The sequence below is a fragment of the Ruditapes philippinarum genome, unplaced genomic scaffold (genome assembly GCF_026571515.1).
Source record: "Ruditapes philippinarum isolate M1 unplaced genomic scaffold, ASM2657151v2 ctg1892_1_1_1_1, whole genome shotgun sequence".
In the NCBI taxonomy this organism is placed as follows: Eukaryota; Metazoa; Mollusca; class Bivalvia; order Venerida; family Veneridae; genus Ruditapes; species Ruditapes philippinarum.
In genome coordinates this window covers 124355-149570 of record NW_026867047.1, presented here as the reverse complement: position 1 = coordinate 149570, position 25216 = coordinate 124355, and the positions used below count along the sequence as shown (strand labels likewise).

The 25216-nt window shown below is 31.1% G+C and overlaps 1 protein-coding gene across 1 annotated transcript; it reads left to right on the top strand.

Moving 5' to 3' along the window:
* Positions 1-23253, top strand: LOC132734640 (atrial natriuretic peptide receptor 1-like). Its single transcript, XM_060721431.1, has 23 exons — positions 1-271; positions 2478-2604; positions 3123-3289; positions 3561-3698; positions 4025-4160; positions 4281-4372; positions 8308-8443; positions 9727-9808; positions 11117-11219; positions 12464-12526; positions 13392-13469; positions 14207-14311; positions 15430-15501; positions 15838-15982; positions 16412-16576; positions 16937-17108; positions 17918-18070; positions 18712-18835; positions 19170-19238; positions 19932-20106; positions 20741-20839; positions 21678-21769; positions 22843-23253. The coding sequence occupies exons 1-23, from the start codon at positions 2-4 to the stop codon at positions 22906-22908; spliced, it is 2829 nt and encodes a 942-aa protein (XP_060577414.1). The 5' UTR covers position 1; the 3' UTR covers positions 22909-23253.
* Positions 23254-25216: the final 1963 nt, after the last annotated feature.

Here is a 25216-nt window from a genome sequence, read left to right as displayed (position 1 = left end):
GATGTTTGTTTTGTTATTAGGTTGTTCCTTGGCCGTTGAACCAGTATCTAGAATGGCGGTGTCATGGAACATTCCTCATATTACATACAGCGGTTCGGATGAATTCCTTGGCAACAAAAATGTTTTTTCGATGTTGACACGCACTGGCCTCACTGTGAACGCGCATACACAGGTTTACATTGAGGTATTGGATGAATTTGGATGGACAAATGTTGCAATTATTTACGACATATCAAAGGTTGTGCACAATATGACTGGGGCAAATTTGCAGGTTATTTTGTTTTTGCACATTTTCAGATTTTTAATTACCATTTTTTTCCTCATATTTTTATATTCTTTTCATTATTTTTAAATGCAAAGAAGAGAATTCTATGTATACAAGTTATAGTAGCTCAGTTAGCTCTGTTAAGTTTAAAAGCAGAAACACTGGTATTATGGTAATTTCATCCTTTATTTTATGTAAGCAATGGTCTATAGGCTTTTAATTTTCAGTTATTTTCATTATGCCTGATTTTCCATTGTGACCGTCTTATTTTTGTGCGTAACACTAAGAGTACATTGTTATCTATAAAGCTTGAAATTTAATATAGAGCTATATGACTAAATTAATTAAATTAAAGGTAGTCTGTAAACACAAGACAATCTTCTGGTAGTTCAAAAAGAGAAGAGATCAGTAAAACACGTGTTTTTGTTATACTTCCTCTAAATAGCGACTTAGATTTTATCGAATACAAAAGTACAATAATAGTTGCTTAGTTTACTTAGTTAATGTGTTGGAATAAATGAACGCAATTCCCATTAAAATATTCCCAACTGTCTACATAATTTCATAAATTGATATAAATCAGATTGTTTGAATTCCAGTCTATGTAAATAAGGCGTTTTGACTTTCGTAGGAAAGCTTGCATACTTTTATTTGAAAATAAAGACTTCTTAAAAGAGCTTTATTATTTAGGAGCGTCTAACAATTATGAAATGAATGGTAAAGTATGACTTTACATTAATCTATAAAAAATGTTTATTGCAAAACAAATACAATTTCAGAAAACATATTATTATTGTCACGTATTATCACAACCACCGATGGAATGATATAACATTTATCATGTATATCTGACTTGTATTTCAAATAAAGTATGTCACACTCATGGTAATATCAACGTTAATATTATGATATCTCAAATCACATGATAGATGCTTTTTATAATGAAAATAGGAAAACAAAAGAAAAAGAGTTATAAACTTTCAATAATTTTCCGCCCTTAATCGTTTTTCTTTTCTTTTTTACTTGGCTTCCCGGTGTGCCATTGTTGCTAGATATCGTAAGGGCAACGTACACTTGTTCAACAGTTTTGATCTTTGTGAACACATATTAATGTTTTTAACAAAATATGATTAATAAATCATGATGACAATTAGTTATTTTAATCTTAGCGAGTAAACAATTATACCGGGTTGATATTTTAATGTCCTATAATGTATAATGTCCTACAAGTAACACCAGTTTAGGTTACTGACTCGCGCAGTACATCTGAAACATCTTTACTTACTGACACAAAGAAATACTTCTGAAAAAGAGATTCTGATCAATATAGGGTAATATTTAGCAAATGTCTGTTGCTCAAGATTACAGATCTTTGCAAAAAATAAAGGTTGAAATGAAGAATCTATGTATAAACAGACGAACAAACGCACTGAATTTTTTAACGTTTTGATAACGATCCATCGATCTTGATGTTTCTATTTTGAAGGAGCATGTCAAACTCAAAGTCCCGACACAATGTTCCTGTATCAATAATGAAATTAAATTCATAATTACATTATTTGTACGTGAAGAACATACAAGAATCCATAATGAAATTATTTGTTAGGATCGAAAATACAAGAAACCATAACGAAAATTATTTGTGAGGGGAGACAATAATACAAGTAATCATTAACAAAATTATTTTTAAGAGAAGAAAAATAAATAAAAAAGAATCCATAACAATTTTTTTTTTGTGACAGAAGAGGGAAGAAAATACGAGAATTCATGATAATAAAATCATTTGCAAAAAATAAAATACAAGAATTTATTAATTTTCAAGATTATTTATGGGAAAGAATATGCAAGAAATTCATAACAATTAAGTTATTTGTTAGGAAAGAAAATAAAAATCTATAATAAAACAATAATTATGCTAGGGAAGAAAATAATACAAGAATCTTGATAAAATTATTTGTAAAGGAAGAAAATATAATGAAACAGTTTATAGCTTATCTGAATAATAATAATAATGATAATAATAATAATAATAATAATAATAATAATAATAATAATAATGATCATTAACCAAACAAAGGAATCTATGTTCATCGAGCACTAAAACAACTTATTTTGTTGGCATCAGTGATAATTTTTGAAGAATTATAAAATTCTGAAGCATGTCTTGTGATCTTGAATGAAATTCGTGTTGCTCTTTTTATTTTTATTTTGTTATCAGGAAACATTTAATCAAGAGACTACGCATATAACAGCATTTGCTGCACCTTTTGATGCAAAAGCTGACGACCTTAATAAAGAATTAGTGTCTGCATTTGATAAAGCTATGGGACATGCAAGAGGTAAACAATCTATATATCAATATTGTCAATTTTTCACGATGTCCTCTTATCATTGAACTTGTATCAATGTAACTATTTAATATAATATTACTTGTCGAAATGTAACATATCTGTTCACATCATTATTTTCTAAGGACATAATTATCACACTGTCTTAATTAATGGTTATTTTATCTTTTAACCTGTTTGAAAGTTTTAATATCGAAGTACAAGAACTCAGCTACCGAAAGTATAGAGTCTGGTAACACTTCACGGATATGCAGACACTGGCTTTACACTATACTGATGTCAAAAAATCTTTCTTTTTTTCTTTTTTTTTGGTTCCAGCAGAGTAAACAGAGTAAAGACTATTCCCGCTTCTCCTGTGTTATGAGTTATTTGGCTGACTATAAACATTAATTTCAGCAATATATCAAATTAGAATAAACATAACATTCCTTGATGAAGCAGTTCATCGAAAAAATTTACAGTGTCATTCTAAATTTAATATCATTAAAATAAGATTTCTTGTTATTTAGTGTTCCTAATATTTTGTCACGGTGACGTTTTGAGGGAGTTGGTGCTTGTTGCTGGAAAGTCTGGACTTTTGCCTGGCGAGTATGCACTGATTTATATGTTTGAAGGACATGGCTCTTCAACATTTGGAGAATATACTTGGTACAGGGAAAATTCTCCAAATAATCAGGTATTCAACAAATTTTAGATATAAAACAAAGCAACACTGTTTTTACTTTGGAAAGGATTGTTTCTATTGTAGTACAACAAAATGATTGCCCTGCAGATGTCGTTTATAGATTGAACATTTCCTTTCAGATCAGTCTTAAAGCCATAACTCATTTTAAGGGAACTATTATTTTATATCTTGGCTCACATAATATACTTCTGTGCCAAATTAAACAAATGATGACAGAAATGTTTTACAGATATGCTTTTTCTGAACAAAGACTATATTTCAGGACGTCAGGAGAGGGTATGAATCTTTACTCGTAATAAGACCTCGGAGGCCAACAAATACTGAGTTTGTAAGGTTTGAGGAAGAAATGAAAAAGCGAGCTTTCACAGAATATAACTATACATGGAAACAAGGTTTTGAGGTACATTGTATTTCAACTTTCATTAAAACTTCTTCTCGTTTCGTTTAAATAGAACTGTGAATCAATATAAAAAAACATCATATACTCGTAATGACATTTTCAGTTAAAAGATTAATTGTATTCGATTTAATGTCAACAATTTCACGAGAAAAAATTCTTCGGCGTATTAATTACTCCATGCATTCAAATACGCTGGCAAAAAGGTTAAATAAACATATGTGATTTAAATATGAGATATACTCGTATGTTTTTTTTTCAATAGTTAAGATTAAATTAATTTGTTCCACTGTTATAAAAAATATAAAATATATTTGGTTTCTTGTCAGGTTATGGTGTATACATACGGTATTTACGACTCATTTATTCTCTACATTTATGCCTTAATTGAATGTTTGGTTGCCAATAGAGATCCTCGTGACGGCAAAGCGATTGTTCAAGAAATGTGGAACAAAACATATCATGGTAAATAAAATATATCCTTTAGTTCCCGTAATTGATATCAATTTTCAAATATGCGGTTCTCGTGTAAAGATTAATTGCTCCCCGTCTGTTCATAAATGTTTTTATATTGTCCTTTTATAGGAATTGGTGGACCTTTCTACATTAATAGTAATGGCGACAGAGTAATAGATTACACGGTTCTAGACATGGTCCCTGAAACTGGAGAATTTATCGTGAGTTTGATTTCAAAATTATACTGTATCAGAAATATGATTATATAGATAATACATTATAGCTGTATTGATTATGCAGGATTATATGACATAAACAAGATGTTTTTATTAGATTTATGATGATGTAATGATAACTTTATTTTATGCTTTTCAGTGGATTACTGATTTATCCGTGAAAATTATATTTGATAATTTCACAGTGAAAATTATCAAAATATAATTTCACACTTTTCAATGACGAAACTACTTTTTTAAGATTTTCCCCATGCGGCACCTCAATTTTATTTTTCTGACTATTCCGACAATGTCAGGCTGTTTAAATAAAAGCAAAGCAGAAATTGATAAATAACTTATATGTCACAAGTAATAAAAAGAAGAAAACTTACAGTAAGTTACTTCTATTCATTCAAGTTACCAATCACCAAATATCGTCTCTTTAATTTTTTGTTTCATTTTAACAGTCTGAAAAATACATTCCTTCCACATGCAATACTGCTCTTGATGACATTTGGGAATATTTAAGTATCCTACGAGCAATAACTGCCGTATGCTTTATGAAAACTTGAAAAGCATTGGCAGCTTTCAGTCGAAGAATATGTAAACAACCCAGCGTTCGTGACGTAAGGCTTCCGAGTTCTTCAATTTCCTATCCACTTTTTTGAATGTTTACACATCTGTCAACACTTATTTATTGTCTGTTACAATCCTGAAATAAGTTGTCTTTCTTTTAAAAAGGTGTATGACTAACAAATCCAAATGATATCCCTCTGAATCAAACACAATTATTTTCATCCAGTGAAATACACAACTTTAAAAATGGCGGCCGCTTACATTTAACATAGCCAGATCTAATATAAATTCGCAGTCAGTAACAGAAATATGGATGGATGGTTGGACTTTTTCTCCTACTAGAATTGTTTGTTTTTATTATTTAAACAAGCGATCAGACATATTTTTTTAACAAAATGAACACTATCGCCACCATTTAAAGTTGATTATGGAACTTATTTTTCAGCCCATGACTTCTTGTATTTAATGAGAAATTCGACTTTTTTGAGACTCTAAATGGGGAAAACAGATTTTAATATTAACGTAAATATTAAGGAAATTTCGTTTTAACTTGTTTTTAAGCATAAAATAAAAAGAAAATTTGTTTGTTTGTTGTGTAAGATGTAATTTTATTTCATCTCGTGAACTTTAAAAACAGTATTCTCACTCGTGGCTACACCACTCGTGAGAATACTGTTTTTAAAGCCCACTCGATGAAATAAAATTTCATCTTACACACAAACAAACAAATATCCTCTATATAATATTATTAAATGATAATGTGACGTTTCCATGTGTATAAAGAAACATTGATATATTTTGTAGTAAAGAATGTTGCAATCATGCCCCATATGGCCATACTTTCACATAAAACACAAAAGCATAATGGTATTGCTTGTCAATAGAATGCAAAGTGGTTTTTAAAAATCGTATTTATTAAACTGTCAAGCTTAGGGTGGATACATCTTTATACCTTTACGGTTATTTGAAGATTCCTGCGTTACTGAATATTGACGGTGATGTATAATCACCAGTATAATGTTTAAGAAATTTTAAATGTTTGACATTTACAAAAGGTAAACGATTGTTGAAAATTGAAAAATAGTGAAAAATAGTGATTTGCTTATTTTTCACAAATTTGCAGTACTTGATGTCTCATTTTATGTTTTTCATTGGAAGTAATAAAGCATTCATGTTATAAAATACAGCTTGAAGAATTGAAATTAATGATAATGATGATAACAAATGTCAAGGAGATTTAATTATATGGATATGTATATATGGTTCGTCATTTAAACTGCACAGCTGTAATGACCCGCTTGGGAACATAATATTAGCTCTACAGCAATTTTCCATTAACACAACCTGTCGTCAGTTTTATAAAATGATGTTCACAATAAAATGAAAACTTGATCCAGCATGTTTGCAATACAGACAATCCCTTACTGTTATAGAATAGAAAGATATTAAATATTAACACGCAATAATACTATACACCTATCTCCTGAGTGTGTACTAATTAAAGAGCACGTGATGGTTCGGGAAATAATTAACGAACAAGTGATGGTTAGGATAAATTATTGGTGTTAGTCTTCACTAATTGGTTTTCAAATCCTCATTTTTCTATAAAAAAATGTCTTATCTACTTTTAATTTACAAATATTGAAATATGGGCCTAGTTTTCATTGCTTTTAATAAATCAGACGCGCCACTTCATTGCTTGAAATATCTTAGTGTCTTCTTTACATTGCTTTTAATAAATCAGTGTTCCAATTTATTTCTCGAAAGAGATCTTTGTATGCTTTAAATAATGTTTTTATAGATAATTTTTATGTTTTAAATTTATCTTTCTAAATTTCATACTTTGTATATATGACAGAAATCTGGAAACAAAGTGATCCCTCGAAACCATTAATCACAACATGAAAATTGCAGACTCGGTTTGATTGAGTCTGTACATGAGGGGTAACGAATATGTGCAACATCCCTCACGCCCCCTAGTACCGGCTTGAGCAGCTATATGGTAGTTGGTGTTGATACCTTTATTAATACTGCCCTTAACGTGATCTGAAATTCGTAATATTTTACAAATATGTAGGCATTTAGTTAATATAATATCCTTACCTGTCGGAAAGATTTATGGCTGTTGGAAAGTTGTCGGTTTATACGTCATCACCATGATCTCAATATGACTGATTACAACGATACAGCAATCATCACTTAGCTAATTGTTTTGTTTTCTCATCTCTCGTGGGATCTGCATGTTTTAGAATTATTTCCTGTCGTATTGAATATTAGTTATTATTTGGTAAACAATATCATATACATAAAATTGCCAGTTTAAGTGTAATAAAACCATGGTATATTTCTCGACACTGCAACGTTTTATATAAAAAGTGATTTTGCCGTTTGTCAATGTATTTTGGCTGTGTTATATCGAATGATGATAATGACAAGATATATTTTCTAAAGAATGACATTACAATTTTTGTAAAGAAGGTAATATGCATATTCCAAAGAATTCCAACAACGACAAAGAAGAAAATGTAGCCAAGACAGTTTGAATGAGTCTGTTTACAAAATGTGATCGACCATTCACGCACCGTAGCACCGACTTTAGCAGAACTTATATAAATATTAGCATGACGTTTGTTTCAGAATTTAGATACATCGACAGATGTGTTCAAAAACTTGGAATAGGTGTTTGTTGTATAACACTGTCACTGACAATTTTTTTATTTCTACCAGTATTTAAAAATTAAAACTATTTTCTCCATGATGTGACTGCACACATTCATGTCCGACTCAACATTTTAACTTAATTATTTTAATGTTATCAATATCGTTTAAAATGTTATTGCGCGCTTCTCTTTAAAAGTCTAACAATTTAACTTATGTTTTATAATGTTTGTTTTTTTATAATTGATCACGTGAAGAATGCAGGGTTGAATGGAAAATAAGTGGTTTAAACGTAAACATTAGCAAAACACTTAATCACTTCAAGTTAACAAGAGTCCTTAAATTAAATAAATATTCAGCTATAATATTGGCAATGAGTACAATCTCGGAAACTGAAACAGAAAACTACCAAAACTAGAAGGCCGAGACAGAATAAAAAATAATAGCATGTCGGGGGCTTGATGGTCGGTTCATCAAATAATGAAACATTTCAATGTACACACAGTAAAATCAGAAAATTTAGCAAAAGATTAAATGTTGTCAATGATGACATAATCTAAGTATCGTATAAAGTTTGCGAAAAATTAATCTCAACAATTACTCAGACATTCAAATTTTATCGAAATGTTGGCCTCGCAAAAAAAAACAGATTTTAGACATTTTAACAAGGTTTTAATTGTTATATTCAATTTATGTTATACTTTTAGGTAGTGTACCAGTATCTTGGCTGGAAAAGAAACCTAGAAATGATCCAAAATATTACCATACATTGGCCAGGTTCCGGTTCTCCTCCAAGAAATAAGCCAGTATGCGGTTTTCGTGGCGAGCTTTGTTTGACCTTCCGTTAGTACTACCTTTATAAGGTTTATCAATTGTAACTGTTATTGTTGCTTGTAACTAATACAATATATCAATTAACGTCCAACTGATATGGCAGTCGGTCGGTCATTTTGTTGATTTTGTCGGCCTTATTTTAATATGATATCATATAGTGAAAATGTAATACATCTATTTTTTTTTAAATTTCATTCGTTTCAAAAGAATAAAATTTTCACCTTTGTTCGCTTAATTTGTGTTTTTAAAAGATTCTTGATATTTCGATTATCGATCTAAACTATAGAGGGTTGCCCGATATATATGATATGCATTGTAGGATATTTCAAAAGCATTCGACTCAAACCGTCAAATCCTTTTTGCTATACTTGTGATCATTTTGAATTCAGTAATGAGACGTGTCACATTACACAGATTTGGGTAGACCTGACACACTGACTTGTACCGACAACCAGATCAATTGTATTTTGGTTATGATATTTGATTTTATTGATATTAGTCCTTAAATCATAGACTTGAAAGTGTAATTGCAAATTGTCCGTTCACCATTTTACATTGTAGACTTTGTCTGTATACGAAAATTGTCCTACCTTCACTTTGGACACATGATTAGTGAACAATAATCAAACATTGCAGATAATGCGGAATAACAATAAACTGTGTTTAACTGAAGGCTGGTATTTATGCCATTTTGAACGATTGAATAGAGCTATTCAGGCGTATCAATATTTATGAAACCGAGCACTGTGGTTACACAATGCACATTACATACCGAACAAACCTCAAAAATTATATGGAAAGTCTTCCTCCAAATGATATTTTGCTACAAAGTAAAATATGAGTAAAAGTGATATATAACTAAAAATGGAATTTGTTACAAAATGAGATCGAATATTTCAACCTTATATATCCATTTACATCAGCTGTTTGAGTAAAGAATAATATTAATTATTATTGATATTAATGTATCTAGAATTTATATATTGATTTTTTATATACATAAAATTTGTTAGCTTCTAAATTCTGAAATACACTAAAATACATATAAAGTATTTTCGTTGCGATTCAAAATTACATTTCAAAGTTCCCTTAAGAGTGTAAGACGATGGTAAAATTAGTTTTCTGAAAGTAAAAATGACAAAGACCGACGTTAAATGAAAAACGAAAAACATTGTAGATAAATCCATTGAACTTACGACATTTTAATTAAAACTTTTTAAAAATAATGTGTCTGTTATTTTTATACTGATTTATATTTATCTTATTTAATCTAAGATCTTTCTACCTTACAGGATTGAAAGAGTCTACCGTTGTCGCAATATGTCTGAGTTGCGGAATATTTATCATTCTTGTAGTAGGCTATGTAATTTATAGGTAAGTATTAATAAAATATGCAAGCTAATTTTCCGGTTCATATTATTAGTTATAAAGATTGTTGACAAGTCATATAGCGCTATATAAACGGTTGTTAGGTGAGGTTTATATTGCAAACAACCATTTATAACCGCCTTATAACCTGTCAGGCATCTTTATAACGAATGAATAATACAGCAAACTTTATTATAACTTCCCCTTTGTCCCTACTTTTTATTTATTTTATTTATCCCCTCCCTTCCGCGGGTCTCCTGTCCCCTTCCCTTGTGCCCTTTGACTTTATGGGCCTATTATTCAATCATTTATTTGTTTTCTTTTAGTTCCTTATCAGTTGCTGATGATTTTAGTGGTTAGCCTGCCCGTGCTCTGCCTTGTGCCCTGTCCTGTTTTTGTTTGGGGTCTCCTGGGCTACTTGCCACTGGCTCTTGTTACTGGGTCGGGTGGGGGTTGCGTTCATTGAACGCCGCCTTTCCTTGTTGATCTTGTTTATCATATTTTTTCCTTTTAAGAGGAAAAAGTGTGATTTCTTCTTAAATTGCCAGCAGCCATGTATACGAGACTATATATTAATATAATTATTATATTATAATATGATGTCAAGCCATATGAGTCTATTTGCAGGAAAACGCAAGAACAAAACTCCAAGGGCGTAAATTTAAGAAAAGATAATCAGACGAAGAAAAACTGCTTTTACTTGCTTAGGATATTTTGGAGTTATGTCATACCATTTTAATGTTTAAATCAAGGAAACACTGCAAGATATGTTTTTTAACGAAGCTGTTGTGTTTCAGTAAATGAGCCCTACACTAGCATATTTCTCCTGCACATTTATAACTTTTTTTATAAATATGCAAAATTATAACAAAAATTTTGAAATTTGTAATTGGACCCATCAATAATAATATTCTATTATAAACACTAAACATAAAGAATGGATTCTTTTAATTTGGTGTCTTGTGTTGAATAAGCTATTCACTAGATAATTAATTAAATTTACCAGCAATGTGAAATAATAACTGGGAGGAAGTACTTACTCAAAAATCTCAAATATCTGATAAATTTTGAAACTTTGTTTCCGATAGTTAATTAGATTTTTTTTCTAATTTGGACGTGCATATGTTCAGAAATATCCTTCCGAAATCCGTTGTTTTGTCTTTCTTTTAAAGTTACGTCTTAAATATGTAAATATTTATGACTCAATAGCCCTTTTGTCAAGTTTGCAACAATTTTCTCGCTTGAACCAAGTGTGCAACCACTTCACGTCCTGCTCCTTGATCGATAATCCCTATATTACTTTTGATATACTAGGCGTCAAAAACTTGAAGTCGCAATACACAGTCTTTGGTGGAAAGTCAAAGCAGAAGATATTCAAACTTATACAATACAATCAATGCAGTCTTTCGGAAGCAGGGTAAATATCTGTTATTAATTCATTCAACATTTGTTTTGCACAAGTTTGTTTAAATATAGTATCTGTATGTTTTATACTTTTGTAGAAAAATAGCATTAAAAGAAAATCATTCATAAAATTGACGAAAAATGATTGAAAATATTCAAGCTGATTAGAATACTGATAATATATTTATTATTGTCAATGAATTAGGAAAATTCATAAAAATGGCCGCAGCCTCTATAACATTCCAAGTAGGAGAGCTGTACCATTCATTTCTCGCGACCACGCCGAAGAATCTATGATTAATGAATGACCTACCAGAATAAAAATCAAAGCACAGAAGGCGCTGAATTTGTTTCGGTCGGTCTCAGAATGTCAGAAAGGTGAAGGTTGTGAGATCATAAACCAATTTGTTTTTGTATATTGCCACTAATGCTTTCCAGCGTTTTAATTGTAGTAAATTGGCTATAGGACTTATTGCAACACTGATTTTCAATTCAATGTTTATTTTACTTAAACAATTTGAAAAAAAATGAGTTGCCTTAACTGGGATTTGAACTCCAGACCTCTCGCTTCCTAAGCGAGCTCGCAAAACCCCTCGGCCACGGTGAAGATACATGTTAACGGCCTGAAGAAAACCACTTTATTCTAAATTACGGTTTGTAACCCTTATTATTTCGACGCTAACTGTTGATTAACACAGATGTAAATAATCATGGAGCTTACTATAAGCATGTTTATCTATAAAGAATAAAACAATATTAGAAATCTTCGACTATTCGGGAACTATTTTGCTTGACACTTAATGCGCCTGTCATTTGGCCATCTTTACGCAGTGATCTCCCCTGAATTTTTCGGCGTTAGTGTAAATATAAAGGGAAGTAACCGCTTCAAAAAAGCGGACTACTTTCGGCATTTGCAATTAACAGCATCAGGTTCTGAAATTTCGCTACCATTATTTGTTTGGTCTGACGACCCAAACAAATAAAAAACATTAGCCTTTGTACACATGCATAGTCTGGCATGAATGCATTTGATTCGGCTGGGATAGTTGCGCATCTTTGTTGTATTTTGTTATCAATAAAACAATTAAATTTAATAAACCGTTTCAAATTCAAAGAATTGTAAATGCATTACATCATTAGATAAAGGCTTAATGAATAGATGGAGGAGAAAACAAATACATGTTTACTGAAGCTTCTTTCCTAAACTTACTTAAATAAATATTTCCTTTTTATTTACTAGATTATCTTGTCTTTCAGCGAAATAGATCAATGTCAATACCAGCTGTTGAGCAAAATTTACAGAGTACAAGCATATATAAGGTTTGTTAAGTTACATGACGTTAAATTTCCTCTCAAATACTCCACGTTGTGTAGTTCTGCACTAGGTCTCTTTGTTTAGATAACACGCTTATTATACGATATTCTTTGGGACAATGCACCACTGTTAATTGAACAGAAAGTGTCCTTTTGCCTATTGTCTTGTGAGCAAAAATGTTCGTATATTTCTAAATTGCTTTCTTTTGTTTTCTTTTTAAAATGTCGCGATCTGTTTAAGCCGGTGCTAGGGAACATGGACTGTTGCTTGCATTATCACTGCTAGTCATGGACATAATTAACTTTATGCAACATTTTGTTATTTCCTCTTTTGCATGGTAAAATTAGATTTGTCCTGCTTTACAATTTGGTACTTACTGTACTAATTATTGTTATTTAAATGCATTCGTAAGTACTAAACAAAGACAGTAAACTTCAAAGACTCTTAGCGTTATAATCATATTTAAGAGATTACATTAGAATAAATGTTGCTATTTATACGGCAACACTGTCTGATGAAAATGTGTATTAAACTAACTGATAAAGTTGCTTAATAAAAAATGAGATTTGAGACCCGTAAAATATTCAAGATAAAAGTAATAATTTTGATGTTTTGTGCGATTTATGGCCGTTTGTCGTATTTTCACCATATTTCAAATAGGTTACTCAAGCAGTCAAGGCTATTTTTGCATATTTTGGCTTCAATTTTTGGTAATTTACATGGGTTGCAAGTGCTATTTACATTGTTGTAAAAATTATTTTCTTTGTTCATTTCATAATATTTTACTTTTTAATTCGTTTTCAAAAGTTTTCATGAAAAGTAGCATGAATCTGGAGACATGCTGTTTTAAATTTATTTTTTTATATATAGGGTACCCGTGTGCACATAAAGCGACCAAACATAAAGACTTTAAATGTTGACCGATGCCTTTTACTAGAACTTAAACAGGTAGGTGTGTAACAACCGGTTTTGCAACAAACTATTTATTGCAAAACTCGTTACGATGACATAATTGTGTTGCGTTTTTTTCACAACCAGTTTTGCAATCTTCATTAAATTTGTATTTATGATTTAAAATCAATTTCCGATCTAAACTCACTTATTCATTTTTGCAAAATAGATGATAATTATTTTTTTTTTAATATCAGCACATTTTCATTATCAACAATAATAAGTTTTGCAAACGCTTTGGCTCAAAACATTGTGCTACACAAATTTGATCTTATAACAATGTCGAAACTTACAAGTACTTTTGAGAAAATGTTTACAAAATTATTGCAAAACTCGTTGCGTTGATATATATTCTAAATTTGTTCTAAACTTAATACTGAAAAACGTGATTTTAAATTAATACAAAAACAAGCTCGTGAACATTCGGAATGCTTTGCCTGTTTCCGCATTAAATACTAGTCAATTTGAACGTTAGTTTCACAAAATTTTGTTATTTCACATTACAAAGTCTTGAATAGGGGAAAATGACGAGGATTTTCGAATACATGTACATGCTTGTATAATTTCTTGATTTTGTAAAAATACTGAAGTGCAATGTCTTTCATGTGTAAATAGCATTAATATAGTCTCTGAGCAAACAATGATTTAATTAGTTGATTTGATTCGTTGTCAACAATCTTTATATAGATGTTATATTTTATTCAAACCAATATTAATGACATGGTTTTCCGTAGATGCGTGACGTTACAAGCCCAAATCTCACCCGTCTTATTGGAATTTGCCCGGATTTAAACAATATAATCATATTGACAGAATTCTGTTCAAGGGGAAGTCTGCAGGTAATTATTTTAGTTTATTTGCATTGCTTATTACTTAATCTCTTTAATTTCTTCCAATTACACATTTGAATTTGGTCAATAGTATAGAGCCTAGTCAGCTTGGACGGATGTACTTTACAGTGGACGGATCTTAAGTAATGGCAAAGGTTTATCACTCTCTGTGCAAGCAGAGATACTTACTTTACTTGTTTTTAAGATGACCTCATTTGTTTTGTATTCATGTTGTTTAGATAAAACGGAAATGTCTATTTCCTTTCATGTTAATTCAGTGCATTACATAATTATAATTTGCGTCCGCGCCGAAGCGCGACGCCCCTTATGGAATGAAATCAGATTTTGTGTAATAGTACACAGTGTGTTATTATGTATTGCTGTACCTATAAATAGAATAATGACTTTAACATTGTGAAAGTCCAAAAATTTATTTTAAAAAGTAGTTTTAGTTTAACGAAACGGTCATTCGTGTGGCGCTATAGTTATAAATTACGAACTGGAGAAACAACTTATTTGCACTTTGGATATTATAGACCTGTATATTTTGGATATTATCGTTAATATTGGTAGATTTTCAAGTTCCTGTGGAAAAAAATTAATATTCTTATCTCTAGCATGCCTACCAAAGTTCATGATGAACAATGTCTTTCGTCCGCCCATTCATAAATATTATACAATTCTGGTAAAAAACAATTAACCATTTAAAAGTTTATAAGAATATCTGGTCATCAGAATGATGTCTTCTAGTTCATCTTCACTTGCTGAATTTCTTGCATGGACGCCCTTTGATGCTTTGCATCAATGCTTTTCTTGTCACTTTGCTGTTTTGCGAATGTAATTAAAACGGGGTGATCAAAAGGTGCAATCCGACCATAGGACCACATGATACCTTTCTGAAAACATTAAAGACTAGCATGGCTCTAAAGTTAAACTGATCTCAGCACTCTGTAACATGTGGTCTAGCACTATGTAACATGAGGTCTAAACATTTGCCCATGGAATCTCATAACAATTTGTATCACATTGTTTATTCAAAAGAACTAGAGTTATACTTCCAAATTGTCACAGAATAATGAAGCTTTCGTTTTACCAATGAGATCAACAGAGTTTATTTATTACTACAGGAGATGTTGCTGAATGAATCGATCAAGCTAGACTGGGATTTCCGTATATCTCTTATTAATGATATAGTGGAGGTATTTTTTTTGTCATCGTATAATACCTTGCTACAATTTTGAATGCAGTAACAAATATTATTGACTGGTTACTTAAATTATATAGACGAAATCTGGCCTGAATAATACTTCAATTACACCTGTTAAAACGTGTGTAACACCCGAGGTTAGCAAAATTGTCTTTTCTGTTTTGCGAAGCCATATGACCTTTTATGTGTTTATGTAAAGCCAAACAAAACAAGAAAGTAATATAAACAAAATAAAGATAATAAATATACTTAATTATATTTGTGTTGTATAATTTGTTAAAATGCATAAATTAAATGCAACGGAACTTTTTTTAAAATTTTGTTACAGGGAATGATTTACCTACACTCAAGTCCAATTGTTTCACATGGTGCTTTTACCAGCTCCAACTGTGTGATAGACAGCCGCTTTGTTCTTAAAATTACCGGATTCGGTTTAAAGAGCATAAGGGAAAGAGTGGAACGGACAGCTCAAGGTTAAATCTCGAAAATAGTTAATAACTGAGTTAATACTTTATTTTAAAGTTTTAAACAATATGGCGTACCACTGCAAGCTTTAATCCAATTTTTATACCAAGAACTTTATGTCATTTGCAACAAAGTGCAAAACAGTTGCATACTTATATTCTTACAAAGTGTATTAATTAATTTAAAATGAAAAAGCAAAATATCTTGACATGGCATGATATGTTATTTGGTAATAATATGTTTCTGTAATTGTAACTGTAATTCAACATATTTCATGTCATAGAAAACATTTTGTAGCTGCTCATATTTAAAAAAAATGCACTTACCTTTTTCAGTTTAAAAACAATATTGTGAAATCAATTGAAAAGAAAAGCAATCGGTTCCCTAAAGCTGTTTATGCTGTTGTTGACTTCTTTTACTTTATTTACTTTCACTAGCTTATTCCCCGAGCCTTTTATGGATGGCACCTGAGCACGTGCGCACGTACCCGCCAAGAAAATATTCTCAATTGGGTGATGTGTATAGCTTTGGTATTGTTCTTTATGAAATGTGCACAAGAAATGAACCTTACGTCAACGAAGAATGGTATACTTCAGTAAATGGTATATCACTATTTTGCAATTTTTCATATGCAACAAATAAACATTGAAATTTTTAACTGGGGTTATGATATTTTAAAAAAATGCTTCATATAGCTCATGCTCCGTATGCAAGCATTCTTTTACATAACGTTATTAAATTGATACAAGCGTCTTAATTTTCTGTGAAATGAATTATTTACAACGGGAAAGACGGCATTTTTGTTTTATAAATTCTAGGTTCAAACCAAATTAACTTAACAGTTTAAATACCGTTACAATTATTTTGACGTGCCAGGCAATACTTCTAGTAGCATAAAAGTAATGGTTATCAAGAACTCTTCATTTCTACCATTTAACCATTCATGCTTTATTTTATTATAGACACAATCGACAAGATACTTCAAAGTGAACACCCAACACGACCAACATTTACTGACTCTGAATCATGCAACGATATTGCAGCACTGGCCAAACAATGTTGGTCAGATCCTCCCGTAGATCGGCCACCGTTTTACGAAATTAAGAAGCTGATAAAAATTGCAAAACGCAAAAGGTTAGGTTTATATGAAAATAAAATTCTGACAAAATTTGCATTAATATAAATCTAGTTAAAATCTGGAAAATGTTTTTTTCACTCGGAAGCAGTGACAATAATATAATATTAAAACTAGAGACTCAGTAAATAATAATGTTTGTTCATGAGAAATACGAGTGTAACAGTGCAACATCTCTCATCTCTACGGCAAGCCATAAAACAAATTTAAGATTTGTTATTTGAAGTGTCAATGACGAAACTATTTTTTATGTATCTAAGAATTTTTTTATTTTTTTTTTTTTTGGCACGATCGATATAAAGTGTAGATAGCTGTTTGATATATAACCGAATGAGAGATATTTAAAAATAAAGAGATAATAGTGATTGGATAAAATTGAATCTCGATGGCAATCTTACAACTTTACTGTAAAATAAAACAGTTCTGTCTTCAGCAGTGTTTCAGTTCTTAACCACTAAAATTGGTTAAGCTTCCATAACAGTTACTGTTTATTTGATTACCGGTTTGGCATTTCTTTTCTACTTTTTTATATCTATATTAATTTTGACAGTTTTGATTATTATTATTTTACATCTTATGAGCATCATAGGTAAAATTTACTCTGTAAACATAGATTATTTTCTCAATTTATATATGGAATGATTAATAGGTACTTAAAAGTCTTAACATAATATTCTATCTTAAATGCTTATTTGATACAGAAAATAAAAACACATTATTATTAAGGTACGATTGTTGTAAAATTGAATTTGTTATCTTTCGAAAATTCATAATTTAAAATTAAAATATTTAATGTATTCAATGACAGGAACATCAATCCAGCAGAAAATGTTTTAGATGTTTTGCTGAAGCGTATGGAGCAGTATGCTAACAATTTGGAAGGCTTAGTTGAAGAGAGGACACAGGCATTTCTTGACGAGAAGAAAAAATCAGAAGAACTTCTATACCAAGTTCTTCCAAAGTAACATTTTGTCCTTTTTGACTCGCAAAAAAATCCAAATTATTTATATTTTTGTTGTAAAAGGTTTTGAAAAATTGTTTTATTTCTTACCTAATTGATTTTTTTTTTGATTTTGTTTTATTTATGCTTATATTCAACATGATAAAAACGGTCGAAGTTAAAGCGTGTTCATACCATTGGAATACATTCAATTTATATTGTTATAAAGACGTTGCAGTGGGTAAAATGTCCGTTCATTGCAAACATTTCCTAGAAATAGTAATGTGTCATTAATCTTTCATGGTAAGGTTTTTATGAAACTAAATGTTTACGCGTAACAATAATAAAACCGATTTCTCGAAGAGCGATATTTTAGTCGTTTCATTTATTATGCAGTAGTCACTTCCCCTGATCAGTTAGGAAGCATGACTTGACGCAGTCTTGTTTTCAGCCTTCATTTACCGCAGAATGTAGATACCGTAGTGTAAAGACTAAACGTGACATTGCAATTGTGAAGGGAATAGAGTGAGTTTAGGCGGACCACCCCCCCCCGCCTCTACATTTTCAAATGAATACTTAATATATTAGATATTAACAAATAATAATTCCAAATTCATTATTGTTCTAGATACTTTGACTTTATGAGACAGTTCCTCTTTTAGAACTGTGGCCAACCAGTTACGGGTGGGAAATACTGTCTGTCCAGAAGCATTTGATTCTGTCACCATCTATTTTTCTGATATTGTTGGGTTTACTTCGATTGCTTCGCTGAGTTCTGCATTTGAGGTTAGTGAGTTTTCTATATTAAGGTAAGTTAAATTTCTGCATGTGAGTTGAGTTAGATTTCTGCATTTGATGTTTAATTCCTGCTATCAAAGAACGTTAAATTGCTCTATTTTTATATTTTGAATTGAAGATTTGACATTTGATGTGAGTTCAAGCTAAGTGTATGTCTTTAAGAGTATGTAAAATTGCAATTTGAAGCTTTATTTGAAACGTTGAAAAGATTCAACTTAGTTTTAGATAATATTGTTGAATGTATCAACCTCCTTTTTATAATCATGTTTAATCTAAATGTTTCATTCTTGTGTACAAATATATAATTTTGTTTTATTTTCAGATTGTAGATTTATTAAATGATTTGTATACGTGTTTTGACACAATCATCGAAAGTTATGATGTTTACAAGGTATGTATCTCTCGAAAGCACACTGATAAGTGATTTATTTAATCATGTATCGCGTGAAGCTGCACGGATTTATTGCCGAAACATAATGAAGTGGGGTAAATAAATGATCATTATTTAAGTGATTTCAAACTTCAGGGAGTATATCTGAATAAAACATGATATATGTTACTTACAGTAAATAAATTAATTATTCTTATAAAAGAAATACGCATTGTACTAGTATTGTGTTTCAAGGCAGTGTACGGTCAACAAGTCAAATCAGCGGTTTTGTGTCAAGTATTCCTTTCCCTTTATATTGACAGATTATGGTATTTATGTGAATAAAAGGTGTCCTCTGATCTGCTGTCTTAAATTACTTTGTTTTTTTGTTTATTGATATTATTCTTACACATTTTTTTCAAAACAAGCTATAATTCTGAGGCGTAATGCTTTTACCTGACTCATTATTGTAACTTGGTTTTACTTGTTATTCAACAATTTTAAAAATTCAGATGCAAATTGCCAAATAACAATCAAATAATTGAGAGTTAAATGTAATTTAACGCCTTCGCGAATCGTTATTTAACTGTGGCGAATTGTTATGTAATGAATAGTAATTGTGGCGAATCGTTACATTACCCATCAAATCAAAATATTTCTCGAACATCATGATAACTCATTTTAGGCATATTTGATTTTCAAATTTTATTTAAGGTTGAAACTATCGGAGACGCTTATATGGTAGTATCTGGACTTCCGGAAAGAAATGGCATTGAGCATGCGCGACATATTGCTACAATGGCGTTAGATATCCTCAGTAATGTTGCTAAATTTACTATACGTCACCAACCAGATACCCCACTTAGAGCTCGCATTGGGATTCATTCCGGTGAATAACCTTATTGGTATTTGTCCAACTTTTGCATCTATGAAGGATGCTTGTATTTAAATTTAATTTAAATTTCTGACAGTTATTTCCCATAATTTGTCCTGAAAATGTCGCGTATAAATATGGATAAAGACTACACAGGTTTAACAGCTACAGTCACTCCTACGTCGCTCATATTAAATTACTAATCTTTTAGAGTCTTACTAACAGAAGATTTTACATTGGCAAATTTTTCATTGATTTTCTATAACGTTCTTTGAAATTGCAATTAGGTTTTGACACACTGATAATATATAATGTCACGTGGCACATTTCCTGATCAATTCTATAGGTAAGACATATTATTAAGTTATAGGACATTATAATAACATTTAAAGAATACATCATAAAATATATAGTATAGTATTATAACATCATTATATTACTCTGACTCTAGCAAAATTTGTACATAATTTAGTCGTTGGCACCTCATTATCGCGTTCTTTTCCTTTGCCTGTTTTATTTATTGCTGAAAACTGTGTCCCGTCTTTTTACCCGCCACTTTTCAGGTCAAAATTTCTTCCAGATATTGGCCGTAAATGAATTAGATTCTTTTTTCTCTTTTAAATGTTATTTATTTGTTGTTATAAATCAGGTCCTGTTTGTGCTGGGGTTGTTGGGAGGAAGATGCCACGTTATTGTTTGTTTGGTGACACAGTCAATACTGCAAGTCGAATGGAATCGACGGGAGAATGTAAAGAAATCTTGCCTTTCACTTACATACTATAATACTGCTTATGTAAAACCTTAGTTTGTACTTAAATCAAAACCATCATGCATTAAATATGTATGTAACTAAGAGTAAGCACATTATTGTTCATGCTGTTTTATTAAGGATTCGGTGTACGCTTTGCTGTATTTGCCATGAAATGTATCAGATATTTTACTACCATTTATTTTCATACATACTATTTTAATCAACATATAATATTATTTCAGCTTTTCTGTCCGGCTTGTAACCAATGGTCTTTTATGTTAAAACATGGAATGAGAATAATGTATAAGAAATTGTGTTTATAATGGGTTTTTCAAAAAAATATTTTTATATCATTACTTATAATATTATACTTTTTTCAGCTAAGTTCTCATGTCAATACGAAAGTCCTCGACAAGTTACAATGCTTAAAGATATCGTCTTAAGATTTAATCGAAGATACTTCTCAATCAGTGCAACATGAATCTTCCTCCATCGGCTAAGCTTGGAAGTTACAATTTTACCTGTATTGTGTTTAGTTAAATGTAAAACCCAACCAATAAAGGAGCCGCGTCACGACAAAACCAATATAATGGGTTTGCGACCAGCATGGATCCAGACTAGCCTGTGCATCCGCGCAGTCTGATCAGGATCCATGCTGTTCGCTACATGTATCAGTTTCTCTATTTGTTATAGATTTTGGTAAGCGAACAGCATTGATCCTGATCAGACTGCGCGGATGCGCAGGCTAGTATGGATCCATGCTGGTCGAAAAACCCATTATGTTGGTTTTGTCGTGACGCGGCTCAAAGTAATTGATTTCTCTTAAAAATTCTAGCAATGAAGATTCAGATGAGTGAGTCTACAAAAAACATTTTAAGTTTACTTGGGCATTTTATAATAGAAGAAAGAGGAACCATAAATGTTAAGGTATGATTTCGGCTGTCTTCCATGTCTGTAAAAATATTGGATTATTCTCAAACAAATAAATGTTTTTCTGTATTTTTCATTTTGATATTACTTATTGCGTTTTTTTTAAAAAAACAAAAACAAAAAAAACAACAAAAAACACACGAATATACCAATTGTATAAATGCGGGCTATTCTATCATTGTATGTCAATAGGCACTCTGACAATGTTTCTGACTGTCAAAGATATTTGTTCAATTACATTGTTTAGCATTAGCGAAACATACTCTATGATTCTGATTGTCAGAGATATTTGTAACGTTCCCATGAATGTCAAATAAGTACATTCTTCCTAATTAGACAATGAGTACACCCTTTGTCTTAGTTAACATCAAATGCTACGTGGTAGAACTACTTTTAATCTCCGAGGTTGTCATGAAAAATGAGCAAGAGGTTCCGAATTGTAAGGATTATTCCTGTAATAATGATGTAAGAGAAACATTTGATAGGTAATTCCTTACTTACGTAAGTAATTTGTCAAAAAGGAAAGGTTCGAGCAGACATTGCAGTATTTGTTGTATCATAGCTGAAGGAACCCATACGTTCTTAGTGGCTTAACTAGAGTTCAGGTATTTATATGATAATTGTATTCCAGTAACTGCATTGCCTGTCGGGAAGTCAATCTTTCATTTTCTTAGATTGTTTACATTTTTATGGGGTTTACATATTGTGACGACAGAGAAGGGGTTGAATACAGAGTAGTCATGTTTACATGCTTGCAGATTGGTTACATAGTTATGGGGTTTACATATAGTGAAAACCATGAATGTGTTTTATTCTTTGCAAAGATAATAAAACAAAGAACATTAAAACACCCGGACATCTGATTTCTTTTCGGGGGATTCCGAGCCCCCCCTCCCCACCCCGACATCTGATTTCTTTCCAGGTGGGATAACGACCCCTTGTACAAATCAAACAATCCAGAGTTTTGATGCTCTTTCAATTACGTGTATTATGCTAGTTAGGATTGTCACCTGCTTCTAATGATAATTCCTGCTGTATCAATAACTTATGGACAATCGTTGTATTTTCAGGGAAAAGGATTATCAACAACATTCTGGCTACTAGGAGCACAACATCCAAAAGAAGCAGATGCATGACAACTTGTTTCATGTGTTCTTTTTTCTTGTTGTCTTTTTTCTTTCTTTTTTTAGCATTCTAAAAACAGAATTTAACAATATCATTAAAAATATTGATCTTTACCTCGGCAAAATTAAGCACGGACTGCTTCTTTAAGTATCTTAAGTGGATACAATACACGGAAATAGTCTGCAGCAAAACATATTGAGACACTTCATTAGTTTGTAAAGACATACAAAATGACAATATGTTTGAATACATATTAACCATTAAAATGATATATTCTAATGTCCTTGTCATCTTGAGGTTAGCATATATTTTTACAGATATCGGTTATGTTTTACAACGACAATCATAGCTCATCCAAAGGAGTGCACATAAAACACATAAAATAAGTGATTATAAGTTGCCTTGTAATACTACATCTATAGGGCTATTCTTATAAAAATGTAAATACAAGCATTTGAAATAATATGAGCGTTAAAAGAATATCTTCGCCGACAATGATTAAATACGCAACATGTCTTTTGTTTGCAATCGTTCCTTTAACAAGGACAATGTTACCCTACAACATGTTTGGAAATACCGAGGCGAAACCTATACCTCCCCAAAATTGTTGTAAATCTTCTTATGTCTACAATTTTCTACAATGGCAAGCTGTCAGTCAGTCTGGTCTCCTAGGCTTCACAATAGACCTCAGACATATTATTAATGCGGTGACACATTGGAACTACTTCAGTCACATTATTCCGTCTTATTGTTTATTTATGTTATGATGTCAGTTGTAATATTTTGAAGTTAAAGGATTACTTCTTGTTCTCCATCAATGTGACACGGGCCAAAGGAAAAAAGGTATTACAAAGAGAAATACTCTAAATACTGAGGGAGATGTCATTTGGTTTTTTGTTTCTCGCGTTCGAACGTAACCTTATACATGTTATAGCCGGGTAAATTACGTTGATGTGTATTCGTTTTCTAGGTACAATGCCTTCTATCCGAAGTATACAGAAAGAGCTGACGTGTTAAGATTTTTCTCCTAGAATTTGAAAAAAATGACAGCTATAGGTTTTTCCGAACAAGAGAGCACACCATGTACAATTAAGCTAGTTTTGTCTTACATGGGAAAAAATCGTGATAAAAATGTAATTGTAAATACTTAAAAATGACATTTAACAATCTTGGTAATTTCTTCTTGTTTTGAACAATAAATCGTAGTTTTAAATGTTTGTAAATTGGTTTATTTCATGCTTTTCAGTGAATTACTGATTTATCCGTGAAAATCAAATTTGATAATTTCACAGTATAAATTATCAAAATATAACTTCGCACTTTTCAATGATGAGACTACTTTTAAGATTTTACCCATGCGGCACCTCAATTATTGTTGACAATTCTGATATTGTCAGAGCTGTCTAGAGAAAAGCAAAGCTGAAATTGGTAAATAACTGAAATTTCAAAAGTAATAAAAAGAACAATTCCTTCCACATGCAAAACTGCTCTTGATGACATTTGGGCATATTTAAGTATCCTGAAAAATACAATTCCTTCCACATGCAAAACTGCTCTTGATGACATTTGGGCATATTTAAGTATCCTACGAGCACTAACTGCCTAATAACTTAAACAGCAATGACATACATCAGCTCGAAGAATAAATAAACAACCCAGCGTTACTAACAACGTAAGGCAGCCTTATTTATTGTCTGTAACAATCCTCAAATATTAAGTTTTCTTTCTATGACTAACAAAATCCAAATGATATCCCTCTGAATCAAACACAATTAGTTTCCTCCCGTGAAATACACAACTTTTAAAAATGAAGGCTGCTTACATTTCACAGAGCCAGGTCTAATGTAAATTCGCCGTAAGTAACATAAATATGAATGGATGGTTTATCTTTTTATCCTACTAGATTTGTTTGTTTTTATTATGAAAACAAGCGATCATTCATATTATTTTAATAAAATAAATTATATCAATGCCATTTAACGTTGATTGTCGAACTTATTTTTCAGCCCAAGACTTTTTGTATTTAATGAGAAATTCGACTAAAGAGGCTACAAGTTCGGAAAATAGATGTTAATATTAAAGTTAATATCAAGGAAATTTCGTTTTAACTTGTTTTTAAGCATAAAATAAAAAGAACATTTGTTTGTTTGTTGCTACGCCACTCGTGAGAATATTGTTTTTAAAGCTCACTCGATGAAATAAAATTTCATCTTACATATCCTCTATTTCTTTACTCTCTTAATAGAATGCAAGTCCTCTCCCTAGTTTTTATAGACATATATATTTAATTTCACGATCAAAATATCAATTTAAACAGCA